The sequence below is a fragment of the Diadema setosum genome, chromosome 8, assembly GCF_964275005.1.
Source record: "Diadema setosum chromosome 8, eeDiaSeto1, whole genome shotgun sequence".
Taxonomy (NCBI): Eukaryota; Metazoa; Echinodermata; class Echinoidea; order Diadematoida; family Diadematidae; genus Diadema; species Diadema setosum.
In genome coordinates this window covers 1,853,328-1,875,908 of record NC_092692.1, presented here as the reverse complement: position 1 = coordinate 1,875,908, position 22,581 = coordinate 1,853,328, and the positions used below count along the sequence as shown (strand labels likewise).

At 39.2% G+C, this 22,581-nt stretch overlaps 1 protein-coding gene across 1 annotated transcript in view; it reads left to right on the top strand.

The window, feature by feature from the left end:
- Nucleotides 1-22,581, top strand: part of LOC140232016 (uncharacterized) — a 30,731-nt gene extending 8,150 nt beyond the window's left edge. Inside the window, exons 2-3 of the mRNA XM_072312166.1 lie at nucleotides 20,984-21,132; nucleotides 22,433-22,581. Coding sequence (XP_072168267.1) covers nucleotides 20,984-21,132; nucleotides 22,433-22,581 — 298 coding nt within the window. The remainder of the gene's footprint in view (nucleotides 1-20,983; nucleotides 21,133-22,432) is intronic.

The following is a 22,581-nucleotide window of genomic DNA, read 5'->3' as shown; positions in this document are numbered from 1 at the left end:
TGCTCACGCTCAAGGCCGAAGGTTAAATCTCAAAGTCAAATTCTGAGAATGTCACTATTTTCCCCAGCTCTTGCAGTGCCTGAAGATATTTTCATGAAACTTATTGTACCAGATAAAGATTATCGAGGGAATATTTTAGGGCTATGGGGTCAAGGTTCAAAGGTCAAGTGAAAGTGCTAAAATTTCACTTATCTTGGAAATGGCTCTTTTTCATGAAACTTGGTATATATTGATTATGCATGCTATAAATACTTGAGGATGATTCTCTTGAGATTGTTTGTGTCATAGGGTCAAAGGTCAGGTGAAAATTGAAAAATCTGCTATTTAATGCTGAAATTACACTATTTTCTCTATAATTTGATTATTAGTCAGTGCATACACTTAATTGAACTGACATGGGTATACTGCACAATTATTCTGCAAAGGAAGAGTATTTTCTCTCTGAAATGATTTAGCCATCAAGATCCAATCTGGTTTAAGGAATGTATAAAAACTAATCACGGAATTCCCAAATTCTAAACATATTTCAATTTTGTGCCAATTATGTGAAACTGTCGCCTCACATTGTCAAGATATACTCTAGACCTATGGGAGAAAATGAGACATGGCGGAGGCATACCAGTCGCCGTAGCGACATTTCTAGTTTCTCTCTCTCTCTCTCTCTCTCTCTCTCTCTCTCTCTCTCTTTAAAACGTATAGCACTTTTATTGTCGGGCGTTGAAAGAAACTCATTCATCGATCATTGATGCCTACATTGACATGAATGAGTTATTGCTTTGAAACTGAAGATTCATCAGAATTTGTTATTTCTCTTCATTGATTAGTTACCCGTAAGTACTGCTATCCATAAGTGTACATCGAGCCTAGCAATTTTATTTTAGTCTTCTTTTGTTTTGTGGAGAAAGGAGCCCAATGTGAACCCAGAAAACACTTGAATAACTTACATCCTCTGTGGAGTATGTATTTTAGTTTCAATATAGAATTTGTAGGCTGTAGTTTTGATATGATTAATCTTGAGTTTACAGGCTGTGGTGGAATAACGGACTGCACTGCACTGAAGAACTTAAATTTACGGGGGTTTCTGGCCTCACGGCTCCCCCTTGTGATTGAATTTGCGTCTATCTCATTTTCTTTTTATAGCTGAAATTTATCTCACCTTCCAACCTTCGCTATAGCTATGCGTAGGTCGCTAAGTGCTCTTGGGTTGCCATAGAAATTCTTAATGAGGGGAGCGTACGTAAGATGCGACTTTAACAGTGATCTTATCCATTTTATGCCTTGTAGAATGTCGCCATGATATCTTTTCTCTCTCATTTCTTACGGCCCAGATATGGCAGATTATTATCAAGATGTAATGTCCATCATCAAAATAACGAGCCAATTTCTGGCGCAACACAATAGGATGAAGAAGGGGAGAGCTGGGGGAAGCCAAGAAGAAGGAAGAGGCAGAGGCAGATGTATATAGATTTTTAAAAAAAAAAGCTAGTGAGCTGTGGCTCGCTTTCAAGTAAGCATGAATAAAATGAAGGCATTGCCGATCAATATGAGACCTACATAACTCACTGGACTGACGTCTGCATCTGAATATTGCTTTAACCTTCCTCTGCGATAACACCCAGCGTTTGATAGTTTCCTTTAATTGATACACTTAAGGACCTCTTTACTCTTTTTATGAGCTACAGGCAAAACGTGATCGAGTTCTGTGTACTAGTCTCCATGTTCTGCTTGGTCACTATCGAAATAGGATTGTAACTTCTGGTTTTGTTTTTGCCGAGCGTATACTTTTCTTCCTCGTCTATTAAAGCGCACTATCAGTCTTGTATTGGCTGTTGATCGTTAAGCTGTTGTTCTGAATGATATTGTTTAGGGAAATATTGTTTGTTACGTCAAGTGTGTGACGTAAAATGACCGTCCTCGAGCCAGGAGAATGGAGCTAATAAGAGTATAAGGTTTCCAAGTACTTGTGTCGGAATGAGCGAAGTTCGAGTCTTGAAGATTGCACGGGTTTCTAGCTAATCCTAGACAAGGTCATGCAGTGGGAAATCTATACATGTTATGCACGAAATGCTTCAGCGCTGTCAGTCTATTTATTTTGTATCTAAGTCATGTGTCAGGATCTTAATTACACGGCATTTGTGTGTCACAGAAAATAACTGCAAGGGTGCTGGGGAGAGGATCACTGTAGTTTTTTCTGGAATGGAAATGTTAATTACTTTCTCCCAGACTCGCTGACTCACACCGCCTTTAACAACTTAGTAGTTTTATTTCATAATATAGACAGTAAACAGGTCTGTAGAAAAACCCAAACTGTATTCTTCATAACATAATAGTTAGGCCCTACTATAATCGTTGCAATTATTATATAATTTTGTAAATAATCTGCACCAACGTACACAATATACAATCATGTACAAACGTACGTATACATCAAAATGTTACATGTACCCCCGTATGTATATGTGCGTGTATGTATGTATGTGCATGCATGTGAGGTATCTTTGCTACGCTGGGTTTTTTGTTTGTTTGTTTGTTTGTTTGTTTGTTTGTTTGTTTGTTTGTTTGTTTGTTTGTTTGTTTGATGTCATTCCGACGATAATAATGGAATACCGGGTAATTGTTTCTTTTAAAGAAGCTGTTATTACCATGTATTATACATGTGGGACTTCCATACGTATAAAACATTATGATGTGATACAATGTACAGTATAATCATGACAATACTTGATGTGCAATGCATGACATTAATTTTTATGCGTCTGTATTGTATTGATTACATCCTCTGTATATTACATACGGATCAAGAACACTCTTGCGATTCAAGTCATTTTTCTTAAACTAAAACAAAACAAAAACAACACAACTATTCATTTGCCTTGTCGATATTACGTCATCACCTTTATATAGCTACCTGACCACGTAATCAATATTCGATGGAGCCCAATTGATAGTGATTGTCTATACACCACAGACCCTGGCAAGGTTATTTGCCATGATGACAGGCTGGATTAGTCACGTGATTATGACCTATATTCCGGGATTCATTGTCGAGATCAGAGATGACATTCACGTCCGTAGTAGCTGGCCACTTCCTTCATGTTGACATCGCTAAATGTCAAGACTAGCAATTACAATCAGTGTAGTAAGAGATCTATGTCCGAGACCACCAATGACAGGTGCCTTCTATGCAAAACTTGGCTTCAAAGTGAGATTAATAGGTCGGGAGATCATAAAATGTATCCTTGCTCTGATTCTATACAGTTTAGATATAGGTCTGATATACTACGTGATTGTAATATATATTCACAAAACATATATGAACAATCATTGTAGGAAATAAGTAGAACTTGCACCCGTCCCCTGCTTATCATTTCGAAACTATTATGTCAGTATCATGAGCTGACACAATAAATGTGTGAAATTTCGTAGCTTCGTAGCTTTTTATATAGTACTATGTATTGTATATCATACATTGTTTATTAGTCGTATAGGCAACATTCAGGTGTCAATGATGTTGGATCCGTGATACTACTTCAATAATGATCTTCTGGTATACTGCAGATATCTGCACTGTGAACCACGCCTGTTGATGTTAATGATTTACCCGCGAGGTCTTGACAGTGTATTAGCCCTATAGGCTCCACTGTTGTGATGGATGTGTTTCTCATTAGAAGGGCCATGAATGCAAGACACAGATACATTTTCTGTTATAAAACATGCCTACGAACATAGTACACACAAACAAACTCACGTAGAGCGTTTGTCATATATAATTATATAATGTTATGTATCAGTATACTGTTGAGATGTGGACGGGAGACGGCACGGTTAAATCAGATGGCGAGCGAGGGAGGGGAGAGAGAGAGCGAAAAGAAGAACATCCCCATTATGTAGCACGAACTGTCAAGGGATGCGTTGCTATGGTGACGAGCCGTCTATTGACGTCATCAGCTGCAAACCGAGCGCCCGTAATATTGACATTTTAGGCGCAGCTTATTTTAGATGGAGGCAGCTTAGGCCCTTAGTACATCGTGGCTTTTCAACGTTCTGTCCATCTCTCTCCTTTTTCCTTTCATTTTAGGTCCCTTCTGATTCGTCTCTTCTTCTTCTCTCTCCTCCCTTTTCTCATCTAATGTTCTATTGTCGTTTTGCATTTAACCTAAGCACACGAGTGGGATGCTTTTAGATTCATAAGCAACATTACCGTGACTGATTTCATTAGAGGCATAATGCACGCAGTGTGCATGCTGAGTTGTGGTTGGTAAAGTGCTATGTAGCTGCTCAAAACTTGATCTGTTGCAGGGAGCGAAGGAATGCCTTTAGGAGCAAGCCGTTGTAGAACGGCGAGAGACGTTCTTCTGTTTTCTTTTTATTTTCAGCTTTTTTTCTGTTAGTCACAATTCTAACGCTTGAGGAAAATCGAATCGGGCCTTCAACGTTGCAGAGCTTTCATAAAAACTGCACACGTAAAGTAGAAGATATAACGAATACTAGTAGTCCCCTCAACTTACAGTCTATTCTGTATATATCTTTCTTCATGCTCGCGTTTTCTGTTTACCCGTAATCTCTTTAATTCCATTCTCTCTTTCGCTAAACGTGTAAAACCACTTGACTTGCAGGTATATTATCATCATCATCACTACCACTACTCTCACTCTATCTCTGTTTCTCTCTCTGTCTCGTTTGTGTGTGTGTGTGTGTGTGTGTGTGTGTGTTTGTTTGTGTATGTTATTTGTGTGGTTTATGTATATTGATACACCACAGATGTATGTTAATAATTGTTTTTGTGTGCTGTCCTTTCAAGATCGCATCACCTGCATCCTGTCTCCTCCAATACCCACTTCGTCTGATCATCTCTCAACACTTTACCCTGTTTCCCAAATTACGGTGAATGTCACTCTCAAGGCACATGATCACGTGCAACTTCACATTTTGTTATTGCAATTAATGTATAACCTGCTCATAACCTGCGAGACGATGAGAAAACGTTGAAATTATATAACATTTCCCGTCTCATTCTTGGAATTTAGATGTAATCTCAATCGGTTAAAGGTATTGTTACTTAATATTTTGTAAATAAAGTAAAGCTAACAAAGATTTTTTTAATTCAAGTTCAAGTTCAACTTTATTTCCACATAATCATTAAAAGGATACAAAGGATACATAAAATGTGATATAATGAACATCAATTGTAACATACAAAGTAAAAGAACAATATAAGATAAGAAACCATGTACACCAAAAAAAGTGTTTCAACAAACACAAAGTGAATTAAAAAGAAAGGAAATAACAACATGATGGATGATTTATGGAGGGATCATGATCATTTTTTGTTACTGTGATAGATGATAGAAGATGTAGTTGAATATGAAGATATGGGAGAAGAGTATTCTAATACTGTCCGTGACTGTTAACGAAGTCTAACGCACAATCTGTTCTGTATTCCCCAAATAGAATGGCAGCGTGCTGTCGATCCTATTACAAGTAGCGTAGATAATCAAAATCGATTCACGTCTAAATCCGTACATATGGGTCGATGAACAACTCTGGTATATAGAGCTTATAGTTATGTTTGTTTTCTTTTTTTCAACAAAATTGATCCAAATTTTGTAATAGTGAGGCATCGAGCCTTGCCAGTATCACGAATATTTGCGCAACTTATATCATATTTCTTTCTATATACTGTCATGATTATATCAAATCATATAGTAGTAGATATATTTAGGTATTTTATCCATCACGTGACTGGTTGAAATGCCATCACGTGACACTGGCTATTACACGCTTCTAAGCAAGGATTCTCTCAAAGGGATCAATGTTTTTAACACGTCTCTTTTCTGTTCATTAAAAATCAAATGTTGTGTTGGGATTTGCAAATACATAAACAAATACATTAGTGCTTATGATGTAAAGCACCATTATAATATTCCAAGCTGTTATTTAATTATTTCGAAATAAAAGATACGATTGGACTGATTTGTGTTGTATTGCAATCAAGAATGACACATTAAATCGTAGGCTTAATTTTGATGTGATGACATGCAAGAGCATGTTATAATTACATTACACTATAATCATGTTTTGATACATATACCTGGGTCTCTCAAGGCATGTAATACTGTTGAGTACGTCTTTTTGAAGATTCAAAGACTTTACTTGTAAAATTTTGAAGTACTAAAGCTTTAAATCTTTGATGAACTTTGTAAAAAGAAAAAAAAAAGCTGCAATTGAAAGCATGTAAAAAAAAATGAGATTCTAGATAATGGCTATAGCTGACAGCTAGGCGCAGGAGAGGGAGGGGCACACGTTGCTGCGTATTTATAGCACCTCATGGCGTAAGTATTGCGAGAATTCGGTCTGATGGGATATGATGATAGCGAGGGTAGATGCAACTTTATACACTGTGTTTACAACGAAGTCAGAGCGAATATTTATCTCCTCGGGGTGGGATTCCTAAAATAGCCGGCTCCTGCCCCGCCGTTTACGCAGATGCTCGCCTGTCGCTTTGCGTGGAGCTCTACTGGAAAGAACGCTCAGATAAAAACACATTTAAATTATAATCTGTTTTGCGAAACTTGTTTTCTCATTTTTCCCCCTCTTTAATAGTACATTTCGGAACTTAGGTGCGTCACTGTTGAGCTCAATTTGTCTGTATTTGATGGTGCTTCGGGGCTGTTCCACATTAATTCAACTACTGTTTTCTACAGTCAACACGCCCGTATACCTTAGTTGCCTTTAGAAATTCCGATATATTCGTGTAATTCAGAGCATATATATATATATATATATATATATATATATATATATACTTGAAATAACTTCAGGAATTAGATTGTCGGGCTTACCGGATGTGCGGTTGATTAAAGTGGCGATGAAAATATTGATCAGTAAAAATTCAATTAGTTATAATGAAGAGCGTATACGTCATTTCAGTAAATACGGTAATCAAATATTGTGTAATACCACAAACTAGGTATACATTAGTAATCTCTTGTTCGCTGAGGCAAGTTTCCACCGTGCAAACTCTATTTTCGAAGGAAGCCTTGTCGGTAGTGTTACCGGAGCATTGTCAAATTTAAACACTCCGTTCAAGAGGGGCATTGTGGGTATAAAGAGATTTTGTTCAGGGACGTATCTACGCATCGGAGACGATTGGATGTAAAATGATTTGGGTCATATTTTATGCAGTCTTTGTCGAACGAGATCAACCTCAACATTTTCATCTGAAGCGAGTCAGATCAGGACTCGACGCTCTGGTTTTCATCGTGGCATTATGAAGAGTCTTCCAAACACTCTTCTCAAGTCTAGGAAGTGCGAAAAGGTCGAAATGTTATCGGTAAAATCTGAGCTTGGAGAGCCGTGTTTACCCCAAAACCCTTACGGGATTTATAACATATAGTTCTTCGTGTGATAGAAGACAGCAATCCGTCGCAAGACCATCGCATGCACAGTCATTTTTTACCGACAATTTATCAGCATCCTTTAGTTTGTAAACTTAGAATCTGTACATTACTTATAAAAAGATATAAAACATAATGATAATGTACTACATCGTATTATATTATGATATGATATATTATATGATATCATATTATATTATATTATATTATATTATATTATATTATATTATATTATATTATATTATATTATATTATATTATATTATATTATATTATATTATATTATATTATATTATATTATATTGTATTGTATTATATTATATTACATTATGTTATATTATATTATATCATATCATATTATATTATATTGCATAATATAATAGGCGTGAGAAATGTAGTTTGTACTGGATAACTCTCGGGTGGCATCTGCATCAGTTAAAAATACGAATTTAACCGGGTATACTATGATAGATACCGCCTTTTTACTCTGGATATTATTACAGTGCCTATGAGACATAGACAGCGGTCCTAGCCCACCTCTACAGCCGACGCCAGACTCGATCTGGTATCCATCATAGGAGACTACCCCCTCAAAATGTCAAAACACATTCACTGGGGTAAGAGTCTTCATCCATTCGGCCCCCAAGTTACGGAGCGGTATCCGCTTCCCCCTCATTGCCAAGAACGTCATCCACTTAAACATATAAACTAATGTACTGAGTATTCTGTATAGTGCAGATGTGATCTAGTGGATTGCACGTTGCACTTGTCATTCAGAAGATCCGGGATTCGAACCTTGTGGGGCACATGATGTGCCACTGAGCAATACGCGATGTCCATCACGTTTCATTTTATACCGAGGTAATTGAATAGATACCTGCACCGTCTAAGAGTCGAATGCTGGTGCGGCGTAATTTTGCTTCGTCATTTACGCCACAAATTGCAGGCTGATTGGAAAATCCCCAATGGATGTTTAATAAAAGTTACCATGGAGATGATCAAAGATTTTTATTGCGTATAAAGCTTTTTTCGTATAATGGAATAACGTTACTCAAAAGAAAAAAGTTGTCATTATTGCTTTAAAAAACAATATTTTTTTTTGTGAGGAGTGATGCATAGTTTTAATATCTGAGTTTAAACCAGTTTCATTTATGGTGCTATTTGAAGTGTTTTGTGTTGTTGTTGTTTTTTTTTTTGGGGGGGGGAGGGAGGGGTGGTTGGAGCGGAGGTTGTGTGTGAGAGACCTGCAGTGAACGATTCGGCAGCAGGGCGGTCATCTGCGTTTTCATCGGGCCTTGCTCTAATTATACATCTTATATACACAGGAATGCGACTCAAGCGAGGCGCAAACCCTTCACCTAGATTTGACAATATTTGTTGTTGTTTTTGTTGTTGTTGTCGTTGTTGTTGTTGTTGTTGTTGTTGTTGCTGTTGTTGTTGCTGTTGTTGTTGTTGTTGTTTGCGTTAAGTTTGGCCCCTTGACCCTTCCCTTCCTTCTTGTCACTCTACCCGAACCCCGCCCCCATTGTTCACACCAAGTGACGTCATGAGGTCAGATTGCGAAGCAACTACTAATGTATTGTCAACTTGAGTGCGCACGTAGGCGGTATACGGACGGCTTAAAATCTGTGGAAGATCGTAACTTCGTCGAGCGTGGTATATGACTCTCAGCGGTGTATACCAACTGCATAATAGCTGTGCGTATTGGGCAGAGCGCGTTCATAGTTTTCTGTGGCAGTGTCGCACGAAGAGATGTGATATTGTTCAGAGGAAATCTGTTGCCTCGTATTTGCTCTGCTTCCCGTCATAAAATGGAACCCTATAGATTTGTTGACAGGAAGATCACTAAATAAAGAGGGCCCAGGTGAAACCATAAAACAGTGAGACAACAAAAACAGGCTACACTTCCGTTCATTTTCTTCCCTGCATGTGTTCCTTGGGTCAACAGTCTTCCTTTCACAACCCAATTTCAGTTAGGACCGTTCTCCATCTTGATTTATTAGAGACTAAAGATGGGTGTCCCCGATTCTGATTTTATTTTCTTTGAAAGCGTACACATGGAATTATCTTTTCACTGATTCTCAGCCTGTTTTCGAAATGTGATGCACCTCCATTACGTTTTAATCATTGATGCTTTTAGTGCACATTAGTAATTATGCGATATTGTCAAACGAACTGGGTTAATTGCAGCTATTGTGAAAGCCCCATGCAGCATTGAAAGAGATGGCAATTTTCATCTCCACTAAGATGAAATGAGATGAGTGTCTTCCTCGCTGCTCCGCAATAGGCCTCCTCCGAATAGGAATCCGTAGCTGTGCCATTGAATTGGAGAGGATAATAACGGGACATAGTTTGACCTTCTTACCACCATGTTCATGTCATCCATGTATGTTCCCATCTTATATCATGCCAACACACACAACACGGAAAGAGAGTTTGATGATGGCCGTCTGATCTCTTAATACACGTGTACAACATTGGAGACCTCTCACAGAATGACCCCCCCCCCTCCCCCTTATAGGAGAAGTGGTAATGAAATATACACGTCTTTCAAGCTTCAATACATGAATGTATATACAGACAGTATACACACACACTACGCATCTGTTCTCGCCTTATGTCTCTCTGTGTATTACATGTATATTAATGTTAATTCCATTTTTTCGATGTTTAGAAATGTATATATTCTCCCCTACCTTTCTCCTGCGTAGTGTTTACATCAGTAATGTATTTCGTCGCATGCACGAAATATAAAACCTTCCCGCTCCCCTTTGCCGTATATATAGCGCCAAGGGACATGCCCCGGGCATTCTAATGAAAGCGATGGGGAAATGACTCTAGCAAACTAAAAACCACTATGAGGGCTGTGTGTGTGTCGACATGGAATCGAGCTTCTGTGTATTCCCAGGGCTGTATTTTCATAGCCAGTGGCCGCGCCACTGCGCAACTACAGCCTCAAAAAGGTCAAGGCTGTTAAGCGAGCTCTCAAATAATACGGAAAGAGGGAGAGAGGAGAATGGAATGAAAACATCGCTTTCAGAGAGGGCTTTCCTCACACCTACGTCAGTATGAGCAGCGCCCCTCCCCCTTTTTATTACCTCTTTTGTTTTGTGAAACACGCAGTCATTACAATAGCCCGATTCTGCATGATACAACGGCTCTTTGTAGTGAGAAAATTATAAGAGCTCAAATAGATATCAACATAATATCGACGAGAACAGTATGTGGCAAGTTCGACAGATGTCACGAGTTGAATCCATCTCTTCGATAGAGTAACATTTATTGCCCTCTGTAATGAGTAATTTAGATGCACTGATTCATGCAAGCTACCAAGATTGAAATTTTGAATCTATAATCTTTTCTTTTCTTTACATTCTTTTTTTAAGTGAATAACCAGTATACTTATTAAACTGCTTATGACAAATATGCTCAATACAATAGTTAGGATAAAATTCGGCACCCGAGCCCTTTGGATGACTGGATGAATCATGTCTGAAATTTTAATCAGAAGAGGATTACCTTTGGCGGACGATTATGCAGCATCATCTTCTCTGCAGCCAAGCCAGATATAACTCGGATAGAATTCAATCAAACCCACGCCAGGATACCCTCTATCGAATTGATGATAATGATAGGACGGCAAGAAGAAAACCCATACATCAACGAACATCGCGAATTCATCAGAAATCGTGTATTCATCGAGTGTTCGTCTATTATTCATCAAGTATTCATCTTGAGAGCCATCAGGTTGGCTATAATGTCAAGATTCCAGTTCAACCGTGATCGAGCTTGTAACCTCTTCCTCTTCTCCCCCCCCCCCCCCTTCTTGCTCATCATTCGACATATAACATGTAGACGAGATGAAAAATTATCATGTTTATTTTATTCAGCGCATGTGTTGCTGCTGATAATTTGTCACGGGCAGTCGCGAGCGCTATCGTGTCCCTGTGTGTGAAAAGAGGCTGTGAGTATGCAATGATCCTTATTGTCACGGATACTAGTATTTCCACATCGCCGCCCCCTGTCCGCATCACAACCCCATGCCCACATCGCCACACCCTCCTGGCATCACCGTGGCATCCTCCCCACTACTATCATTCCATTTCTCCATCAACGCTCACAGACATTCAACTAACACCTGCCGGGTGACCACCATTTCCCCCGAGATAAGCGTCAATCGCTTGAAGATGAAATAGCGCGCGTATTCCCATTAATGACGTCACGTTGATAGAAGGCCGGACAAAGGAGGGCAGATGTAGAGAAAGAAAGAAAAAAAGAAAGAAGAAAAAGTGAGGCGGAACAGGAACAGAAATAGGAAAAAGAAAGGTTTTTATCTTTTCCCGGAAGCAAAGAGGGTTGACTCATCCCGCAATCATACAAATTAATAATCTGTCTTGCTTGAGGAGCCTCTCTCGGCTGTCCGAGACAGAAGGTCATTATGCGACGAAATCTACAGGCAGTCGAATCTGTATCGAGTCAGCCCCATCTACGTAACACACGAAAGTTGGTTGCCGTGAGCTCTGACGAAGGGAAATGAGTGAGGGAGGAGATTCAAAAATAAGAAGAAGAAAAAAACCCAGCAACTTATGCAAGCAAAGGATGTACTCCTAGCTGCATCGATAAAATGCATTGTCTGTTTTAGAATGTATAGTGTAGCGCTATACCTTATGATACACATTGCTTGATCTCACTCTTATGAAGCTATACTCGACTTATAGTTTCGAGAGTTGAAATGATATCCCTCACTGCTTCTACTGACAGTTTAATGACCACTCCCGGTTTGCATGTGCATATTTATCATTTTCTCCTCAAGTACGTTTAGATGGAAATCCTATCCAATCGAGAGTAATCAGACAGGGCAAATCATTCATCTCATTTCATTTTGAAAAAACAAAACAAAACAAAACAAAAATTATTAATCCAATTCATGGTTGAAATTTAATAATGTATAGTTTCTGTGATTTTGTGCGAACTGTTATGACGTCGCACATAATTCTTCGTGACTCATACAATAGGCAGAATGTAAAGACGAGATAGAGGGGGACAGAATGGAAAAGAGAGCGGGGGGGGGGGGGAGAAGAGAGCGTGAGAAAAGTACATCTCCCTCGATTACCAACGAGACGACCCCTAACCAACCAAAGCCAAAATATTCGCACGAATTTTGGCTCAGATTCGCACTTCCCTAATACGTCATAATACGGATGAGATTACATGTAGACGTTTCTTCGCCACAAAGTCACACTTTGGCAGATTCGCCTGGCTTAACCGACCAAACTGATTCATAGGGTATCATATAGCAAAAACCGAAAATGGTTCTGTAGCTGATTAGTGTATGCGCGCGCGCATACACACACACACACACACACACACACACACACACACACACACACAGAAGCACATCGTACTTGAGATCAGCAGACATGGTTGTCCATGTCATTATGTATCATCATCAAGTTGGACATATTTTGATATTATATTTCATGCATTTCGGTAAGAAATACGTAAATAAAATTGAGATTGAAATGGCAATTGAAATTAAAACTGAAATTATGATCCATATGGGGTTAGACGGCTAAACCAGATTTAAACACGCTTATACTGGGCTTCACCGTTTTTGAAACATAACTGTGAAGCCGAGAATGCACAATTCATACCGAAATTGAAATAGTAATCTACCTGCTATAGAGTGTAGCAGAATATACATTACTGCATTTACAACCCATGTTGTTTTATTAAATTTTAACAGCAAGACAGTGTGGTTAAAATTTGCATGTAGTATATTCCTATGTTTTGCCGGTTAGTATCCTGAAGAAAACACTTAAAGCTAATATGCAGTATAAACACGGTGCAGTATGACAATCAAATGTAGATACAGCATTATTGTTGATGTTGCATGGGGCGCTGTCGCACACTAATAGCTACAGGCTCGCATCTATTAAAATGGCGCCACGTGTGGTGTAAAGTGCCTGGAAGCCGGGGGACCGGTATGAGGTACTCTATTTGGACACTCTACACATTATTTCAAGTTCAAAGTGACTGATAAATTTCACGAGCAGCACTGGACCTGTGAATTATGCCACCACCATTCTGTATCAGCCTTCAAACTTAATGAGACACACGCAACTATATTAACAGGTTGATCGCAAAACAGAATATTCGCAGTTTTTTGACAAAAAAAATGTAAGTCCATCATCAGATAGAGCGGAACAAACATCTCCAGTGATATCTCAATTTTTACAAGACAAGGAATATTCAGGAACTTATGATTTAAAAATATCATTTCTTCCTTTTCTTATCGTTGTTTTTAGCAAATTCAGTCGCAAATATCTCAAATTAACAAGAATGGAGATATTTCGTTTTGCTATCAGACTCTTTATATGCTGTGGGCGTGTAGAGTAGTGTTGTATAGCTCACTTCTACTCATAGTTGTCAAATGAGTTAAAGGTTCTGATAACCTTTGGGAGCAGTGATTTAAAAATGTTCAAGATATCACTTTTGATGCATATGACTGTGTAGGTCAGTTGTATCACAAAACATCCTGCCATACATTTTTTTTTTTTTGCAATAAAGCCTGAAATATAAGGAGATATCATTAATTTTCTCATTAAACCATAACTGTAGACGGTTTAGTCTGGAAATATTTTTTATCATGACTGTTGTTCATATTTTTGTATATTTAACAATACTTAACATCGATTTTACCGATTCAAATTTTTACGATGATTGTTTCTTTCCCCAACTCACATTTTAGAACCGTTTTAGAGCACTAATGCCTGGGTGTTTGGTTTTTTTTTTTTCATCTGCAAATGGTAAATTATGCCTTTAATTCTGCTTCGCTTGTCCCCTCACCTCACTGAGCACGCCGTTCTGTGAACCTAATGCCAGAACGCACCTAGTCTTTCTCGCCAGCACTTTTGACTTGTTTTACATACGGGAAGAGTGCTTTCCAATGTGATATCTTCACAATGATAAAAAAAAAAAATGAAAGAAAACCAAGCCAATAAGAACACTGTCCCCATTATAGTTTAACTCCTCATTACCGTCAACCCTAATTTAGGGGTAACAACAGGACTGGGTAAGGAAGATTCCTATTATCAGAAATAATGAATGTGTCTCGCTCGTAGTGCTCAGCACATGAATTTTACGTTCAAATTATGTTGAGGGAAGAGCAGATGAGATAATAGAAATCAGAGGAATGCCTGTCAAATTGACCTCGTAATTATGCCCCCTCCCCTACCATCCCCTCCCCTCCCCTCCCCTCTCCTCTCCTCCCCCTTCCCTCCCTTCCCGACCCTCACCCATAATACATGTAGCAGCGTGTCCAAAGAAGACACATCCATCTCAGGAAACATACGACCACTATTCTTTCCCTTAGCATCCCCCATCCCCCCCCCCCCCCCTCCCCCAACGATCGATTGTATTAACCCACTTTGCAGGGCCATTCTCCTCTCTGACATTTTGCTATGGCATGGCGCCCTTGCATGCTGCATACTATGAGGTCGCATTTTCAGTCAATTACCGTTGGCCGGTATTCCGGCCAAACCCGCAGCGAAGCGGCGCTCTGCAGGCGGAGAATCCAAACGGAAGGCATCACCGGCTGCATTCCCCGCGATAATTCCAACCCCTCCCGTCATTCTGTGAAATTATTGTGGCCTTGTTCAGATTTCTCCCGGTAACCCCCAGAATGATGTCTGCCGGGTATCAATGACTAGTGTCTCATTCTTTCGTCCTCTCATGCTGTAGGTAACATTCACGTGTATGATTTGGAATTTCAGTCGATTTCTATGCCGCTTCACCTGTTACAATCCCTACTTGTTATCATCATTATCATCAGCAGCACTTATGTTGTCATGACAACATGATTCGAAGAAGTTTCCTAGAAAGTTTCTCTGATTGAGTCTTTAAAGATAACATTTACGATTTGAAGTAAAGAGGGTCGATACATCACAATTCTAGTCCAAGGACCGGCAAACTGATTGATTTTATAATCAACTGAAACATAATATAGGAGGCAAAAAGATCAAAACCACAGTATACCTTATGTAACGCCATCCGGCTCCAAATTGAAAAAGAAAGAAGAAGATACGAACAAAACATGAAACGTACTATTGCTTGCCATTTTATATGATGAGAATGTTCACCATAATTGCATTTCTTTCTTTAATTACACGAATATAAGATAAGGTTTCGATGGATTGGGAAAGTTGGCAAAGAGACTGTTTACCTTAGGGTGAGATGATAAAAAGTTTTTATTCAAACCAGTGTCGCCATCACGGAAAATTATTTGTGTTTCATTCATTTCTTATATCTCAGCGTCAGCGCTTTCTGTGGAAGTGTTATGACTATGAATTGCATGTTTGCTTTTTAAATCTAATTGTCGCGTGTTTCAAAAAAAAATGGAAGTAAATCCCACAAAATATAATGCGGAAGGGTTTGGGTTTAGGTTCGTATTCGTTTGTTTGTTTGTGTTATGTTCATTTGTTGTCTCATCCAGAGAATCAAGCACAAAATTGATGAACTCTCCCACATATCTCACAGTTTCGCGCTATAGTTAATGATTCGCGTATCTTTCCTCTATTTTTTACCATTTAATTTTGCACTTTCACGATAGTTTCGCAGTAATTAAGTGTACACTGAGCTAATTGTCAATACGAACCGCTCATAAACGTCCTATCCTAATAACGATTTGCGTGGTACAATAGACACCCACGAACCTAACCTTGTGTTATTGACTAAACTCGCACGATCTCCATCCCGACAGTGATTGAAATACGGGATCAGTTCGGGGAGGCGATTATTGCTGACGGCGGCGATTTAATCTCTGCTACTGACGTGCGTAGATGAGTTTTTTGTTCTCTTTCGGAGCGCAAAAAATCGTCTACCGCGAAAAGGCGAGGCCTATTAGTATATCAGCTGCGATTGTTGTCGCAAATGCAACGTTTGTTGGGTGGGACAAACTTGATTTCAAAGGCACCGTCGTGTACATTTCCATGGCGACCGTGTTTTCGAATTTGCATTTGCATGCGAACCCGCAAAGAGCTTAGTCTAAATTGCATAGTAAAGCGTCATAACCAATCTCACTGGTCTTTTAACCTTTAGGCAGTGGACAGCTTCCTATCACTGTAAAACAACCAAGTAAACACATTTCGTCTGAAATGTATTCAATGGCCTTTTGGCGCTCTGTTCCCCGTAAATAATTGTCCTAACTGGGCATTTCATATTTGGTTGTGTCATGTTGGGGACACCTATACCATCGAAGGGACACCTACTTTCGAATTGCTTTCGATTAGTCGTATAGGAAAACGGATGTAAACCAGCTATAAGAGGCAAGCAGTTTCACTGATGGCGTAGGACCGGAGCAACAGATTTCGGTTTTATATTAAGAAGACTCGTATTTTGTCTGTCATGCGGAATGAAACTCGCGGACCTGCCCATTCTTTTTTCTATTCAATTGTGTGTGAAGTAATTTATTTGTTCGATGATATTGTGTTTTGACGATATATTTCCAACATCGTTAAAACCCTTCCCATCAACAAATAGCGAGAATACACACACACACACAACACACACACACACACACACACACACACACACGCACACACACACACACACACACACACACAAGACACCCAAGTAACTAACACGTCTGCTTAGCAGATAATAAAGCTGGGGAAGACCAAGGTCGAAAGCTTCGTAACAGCCGGCTTCATGCGACATCTTTTGTCATCTACATTGTCTCGACTATATATATATATACATGTACATATGTACATACTGTATAATTTTATTATAATACACACTATTACATAAAACGACAGTAATACTCTCCCCCCCCCCCCCTCTCTCTCTCTCTCTCTCTTTCTCTCTCTGTTATGTAGATAGATAATGTAGATAGATGAATAAATAAATGAATAAATAAATAGACAGATATATGTTTTTCGTTCTCTCTTTCTCTCTAATGAATTCGTCATTGCATATACAGTATCCTGAGGTTCACTACCGTTCATGTAGACTCATATGGAAAACCAGGGCATATTGATGTCTCTAACACAGTATATCAATAAAGAAGCCAATGTTAACGAACTCTTCACTGACATCCCTGACCCACTTGATATTCTGAGACCACCACCCCCCCTTTTTTTTTTTGTAGTCAAAGTAGTACAATGAAACCAGCTCGCGTGAAGTGAACTTGACTTGTCGAGGTAATAATGCGAGCGTCGATCGGAGCTTGTACATAGTACAACATTGTACGCTCTGTCGTGAAGTGCGTCCGTTTATATTAGTGCTGTAGTACATGATGAGGTAACGCGTGATGTTTTCACACAGGAGGAAGATCTACGTTACGGAGACGGAAACGAGTGTGGATAGTGTGGTATGGGGTGGAAGATGCGTGTTCATGACCATTACCCGTTAAGTATTTACATTAATCACAGCTCGATTGTTAGTCATCCACATCTTCCAAATTAATGTATTCCTTCCGGAGGAGAGCGAGGGATGGTAGTTCACTACACGTGTATCAGTGTGCAACATGTTAGACACGCTGTGAGTGGTTTAAAACCTCAATGAACTCGGTACTCACTCTTGTGTATAAAATTATACAGCTAACAGCTAACGTTACATACATAATCAGGTGTAGGTCTATGACACCGTGGTTGTGCGTTTGTGTGTTTCGTTTGTTAATGGCTGGCAGCAAGCACATTTCAAGCCGACGTAATGAATTTAGATGTCCTTTCTTCTTTCCTTTTAATGAAAGCAAAAGGCGTCACCAGGCGATGGCTAAAGGACCTATCCGGTCATTTCCGTTTCGTTTTGTTCTTGATATTCAAAGTATACGGTAAATGAATCACAGTAACTTGTATGAATAATGGTTTTATCGAAGAAAAGTGAAAGTATGATGTGTGTACTATTAACATTCACATCACAAAGGAAGAAGAGAATAGGCATGAAATCCCCTCCCCCCCCCCCCCCCCGTCACAAATAGACTGGTGCGTCATTAACCTTCAAGAAGTATTAATCGTTGAAAACCAACAGGTAAACTTTTCTTGAAAAAGACGTCACACTTGCATGTATCCTCTATATGATACGCAGCATTCAATTCAAAATCACTTGTGGAGTTGGCCTTAAAAATCATTTTCAAAATAACACGAGCCCCCCCCCCCCCCCATACACACTGACACACACTGAACACACTCACAATTCCCCATTCTTCCTTCATTCATTTAATTCGTCGATATTGCTGTATCCGAGCAACCATGCATTACGATCGATACCCCTGGGCATGAGAGTCTATCTCGGGCTGCACAACGCGGACATGCGTCGGCGCACTTTTGTCGAAAGCCCTCGATCGGTGGAACACCGTGAACTTGTGACATTTAAGGGATGCAGCCATGCAGGGATTTGTAGCGTGAGAAGGGGAATAAAAACTCACGTTTACTCGCTTTCAGCCTCCCAGCATGGATGCATGCTTTTAACGTTTGTCCTACTTATCAATTTTATGCACTAGAATGCGTGGGCCATGTTCAAGGGTTTGGACATCCAGCGGTTTTTGTTTGGGTTGATGAGTTCCGTCTCGAGAATCGCGATGATGCTATCCCAGTGGCGGATCCAGAGGGGGGTGCAACCGACGCACCCCCCCCCCCTTATTTTTCGTTAAAAGCAAAAGAAATAAAAGAAAAAATGAAATGAAACCCGGAAGTGGCACCAGAAATATTAGTTGCGCCCCCCCCCCCCCTTTACAGAATTCCTGGATCCGCCCCTGTATCCTCCGTATATGTGGCTGAATTCAAGTGTAATTTACGCTAGAAAGGAAAATAGCTGGTTTGGTTTGTTCTTTTGCAGAAAGACGTCTAAGCAGATCGGACTCATGAATTCGAGCAATTTTACCTAAACAATGAAGGTTATAAAAATTATGTACATGTACATAATGGTACCGTGTGCATTATTCCTGCTGCATGGGTAATGCAACCATGATGATTATCTTCACCTGCTTTTCTTCGTTTTCTCTTTACCCAAAAAGTACCCATGTACAAGGAGATGCTTCCTTCTTCAACAAATGTAACTTTTCAGTTCTTACAGTGTCTCAAACGACAAGTGAGAATGTGATTTTTTTTATTTAACATTTTGAAAACACAAAATGATACAATGGTGTTTCTTTTGGAGAATAGGAAGGGTGGATAAAGTGAAAACTGATATGCACAATGTTGTGTCAAGCAATATGACTCTGAACTTAACGCATGCAAAGTCACAGTCATGCGATTTATTGACAGCCCTGTTACAAACCCAGTGGACGTTGATGTTAAATCTATGGACCATGACGTGTTCATAGTCACGTTACCGGTTCTTTTCTACCACTCATTATATTCTTTCATAAGAACCTTCTTTTTTTACATTCTAGAACGATACATTGCTTATAGACTCTAATTAGACTGTTTTCGGACGTTGATGTATCCGTTGTTATAAAGCTATATATAGCTATAAAGCAAGCATAATAACGTACATAGTACCATACAGACTCCATAAATATCACAATGTCACATGCACAATTTGCAAACTTTCATGTTTATCATGAGTATAGTTACTTTGTTATGGGACTTTGGTTGTTATCTCCCGCAACCTTCCGCTGTGACCTGTATTGTCTTTCGGCTGAAAGTTTTCAGCCACACACCCTTACTGCGACAATTAAAATTTAAACCATTCTCCTCTTCTCTTTAGACTAATTAGTAGCTTCAATATCTGTCTTGGAACCTGCTGTGTCACGTTCAAGTTTATGAGCATTTTTGCATTTCTTAGATGCGAAAGAATAATGGTGCCGTTGTCCAAGCGTCATTATGCTTTTTATTAAATCTCCGTCATATGCATTGATGCGCTGCCATGTAAACGCAATCTTGAGTGATCTGGGTTTTTTTGTTTTTTTTTACTGATCAAGCAAGTGATGACGTTGCCATGGTATTGTCGAGCAAACGATGGTCATCTCGTGTGCCAAAGAGCCGATTGTGAGATAAACCCAGTTCTGTTTCCCTTGAATTCAGTAAATGCAAGTTATGTTTTGTGCACCATAATGACAAAAGCATGATCGTGTTTATCATTAACCACGCGGAGAAGCAAAGTATCGTAAGTATAAGTATCGTAAATGTCTACCACATACAAACACATTGATAAACACACACATATCTACACAGATACACAAAGTATACAAACTATCTAAATAAGATCTTAGACAAATGTCTATTTTTCCTGTTCTAATCAATTCATTGACAAGACTAAACAGACTGCTCACAGTTGTCATTCTTTCATGTGTTTTCAATTGTTTGTCCCCTAAAAATGTATGATATATTTGTGTCATCCACTGAGCATTATTGCTTGTAATAATGATGTTGCTTGCAATAATGATGTCGCTTGAAAATGCTGGAGAGATTATCATCTTCACACCGTTTCAAATTTGATTTTTTTTTCCTTACTCTTTCCGTCATTGAATCAAGGTGAAATATTTTAGATGCGTTGTAATGCAATGCGTGGACAATATTTGTCATTTCACGATTAACGAATTGTTTGTTTGTTTTGTTTGCTCTGTTCTCTTTTACGTTGTAGATGCGTTCGCATCACGGACACCGGTGTTGGATTCCTGGCCACCATGAGCTGTCTGAGGGCGCTCTACCTTCGCTGGTGTTGCCAAGTTCAGGACTTCGGACTACAGCATCTGTACGGGATGAAGAGTCTCTTGGTGCTATCCGTGGCAGGTGAGCGTGCAAAGAAAATGGTGGGAGGGGCTTGTTTGGCTGCTCTTAGGACACGCCCCTTTCGCCCCCGAACAGCCAAATTATTTGGCCCAGAGCATTGATTATATCGTCAAATATCGATCGAATTCCATGAATACCAAGGCGAGTAATTAATGTTTCGTCCACATCCCAAGTCTTGTCTGTATAATATCATTCCAAATATCATGTCGGCATTACATCCTTCTCCTTTCTTTTTTACTACAACTCCTTGGGGGAGATATTTATTACATTTCAGTGAAGTTTTTTCTTTCAACGTCATTTTCAATATTGTCGTTACTGTCATATTGATTCCTACGTAAAGTAAATTATGTAGTCTAGGTTACTTCATTAAAACTGCAAGAATGCTGCATCCCTGTACGATTCATTTAGTCGCTTTTAGATTATTTTTTGACAAACTGGTATGGCTACTTCTTTTTTCTCTGTTTTAGTCGTTGATAGCTTAGGTAGATGATGTAGTTGTTCGAAATTTGATCTTTATTTTTTCATTCGTGTTTTGTTTGTTTTATTGATTGATGTGTCATTCCGCAGCTGCTTTCTAGTTGTGTTAGTGCATCCAGCTGGTATTGTAAAGAAGAGATCCCAAGGAATTAGAACAACTGCATTGTGCTGATACAACCAATTTTTGGTATCCCGTTTCGTCTACCAACTTATGTCTATATTCTCTTTGTGCCCTGAATAATAATCATATACGGATGCAAACAAGTGACAGTGGATATGTTTGAAATTACATACTTGCCAACTAATAAGATTTTATCGGATTCAGTAAGATTTTTTACATTAAAAATAGCAAAATAAGATTTTCTGTCAGAGAAATAAGATTAAAAAAATTTTTAGATATACCTTTGATGTGTATTTTCTGAAGATTTGACTGAAAGTAAGATTTTTAACTTCAGTTTGCACATAAAATAAGATTTTTGCAATCCACGAGTAAGATATTTCACCTTGAAATGTTGGCAGGTATGGAATTAACGTCTTACGTTGCTTTGACTTTTGCAAGAAATTATGAGCACTCACTGGCTTATTTACATAATGTACAACTTCTAACTGATGCTATCTCTCATCTTCCTAGCTCTGCTCATGGATCATTTTAAGTTGCATATGATAGTCTAATTACGTCATCAGACCAAGAAGGAACTAGGCGAGCCTAGTACTTCCTTGATCAGACAAATAGCATAAAACGAGTCATGTGCACGCCTCCAATATGATGTTATTTGTTGTATTCTTAAAGTTCTGCGTCTACTTGTCATTCTCCCTTTTGTAGGCTGCCCTCTACTGACGGCATCCGGCCTATCTGGCTTGGCCCAGTTAAAACAGCTTGAGGAACTCGAGGTCACCAACTGCCCGGGAGCTTCCCCCAAACTCCTCCAGTATTTCTCCGCCAACCTACCGACGTGCGTGCTCATCCACTGA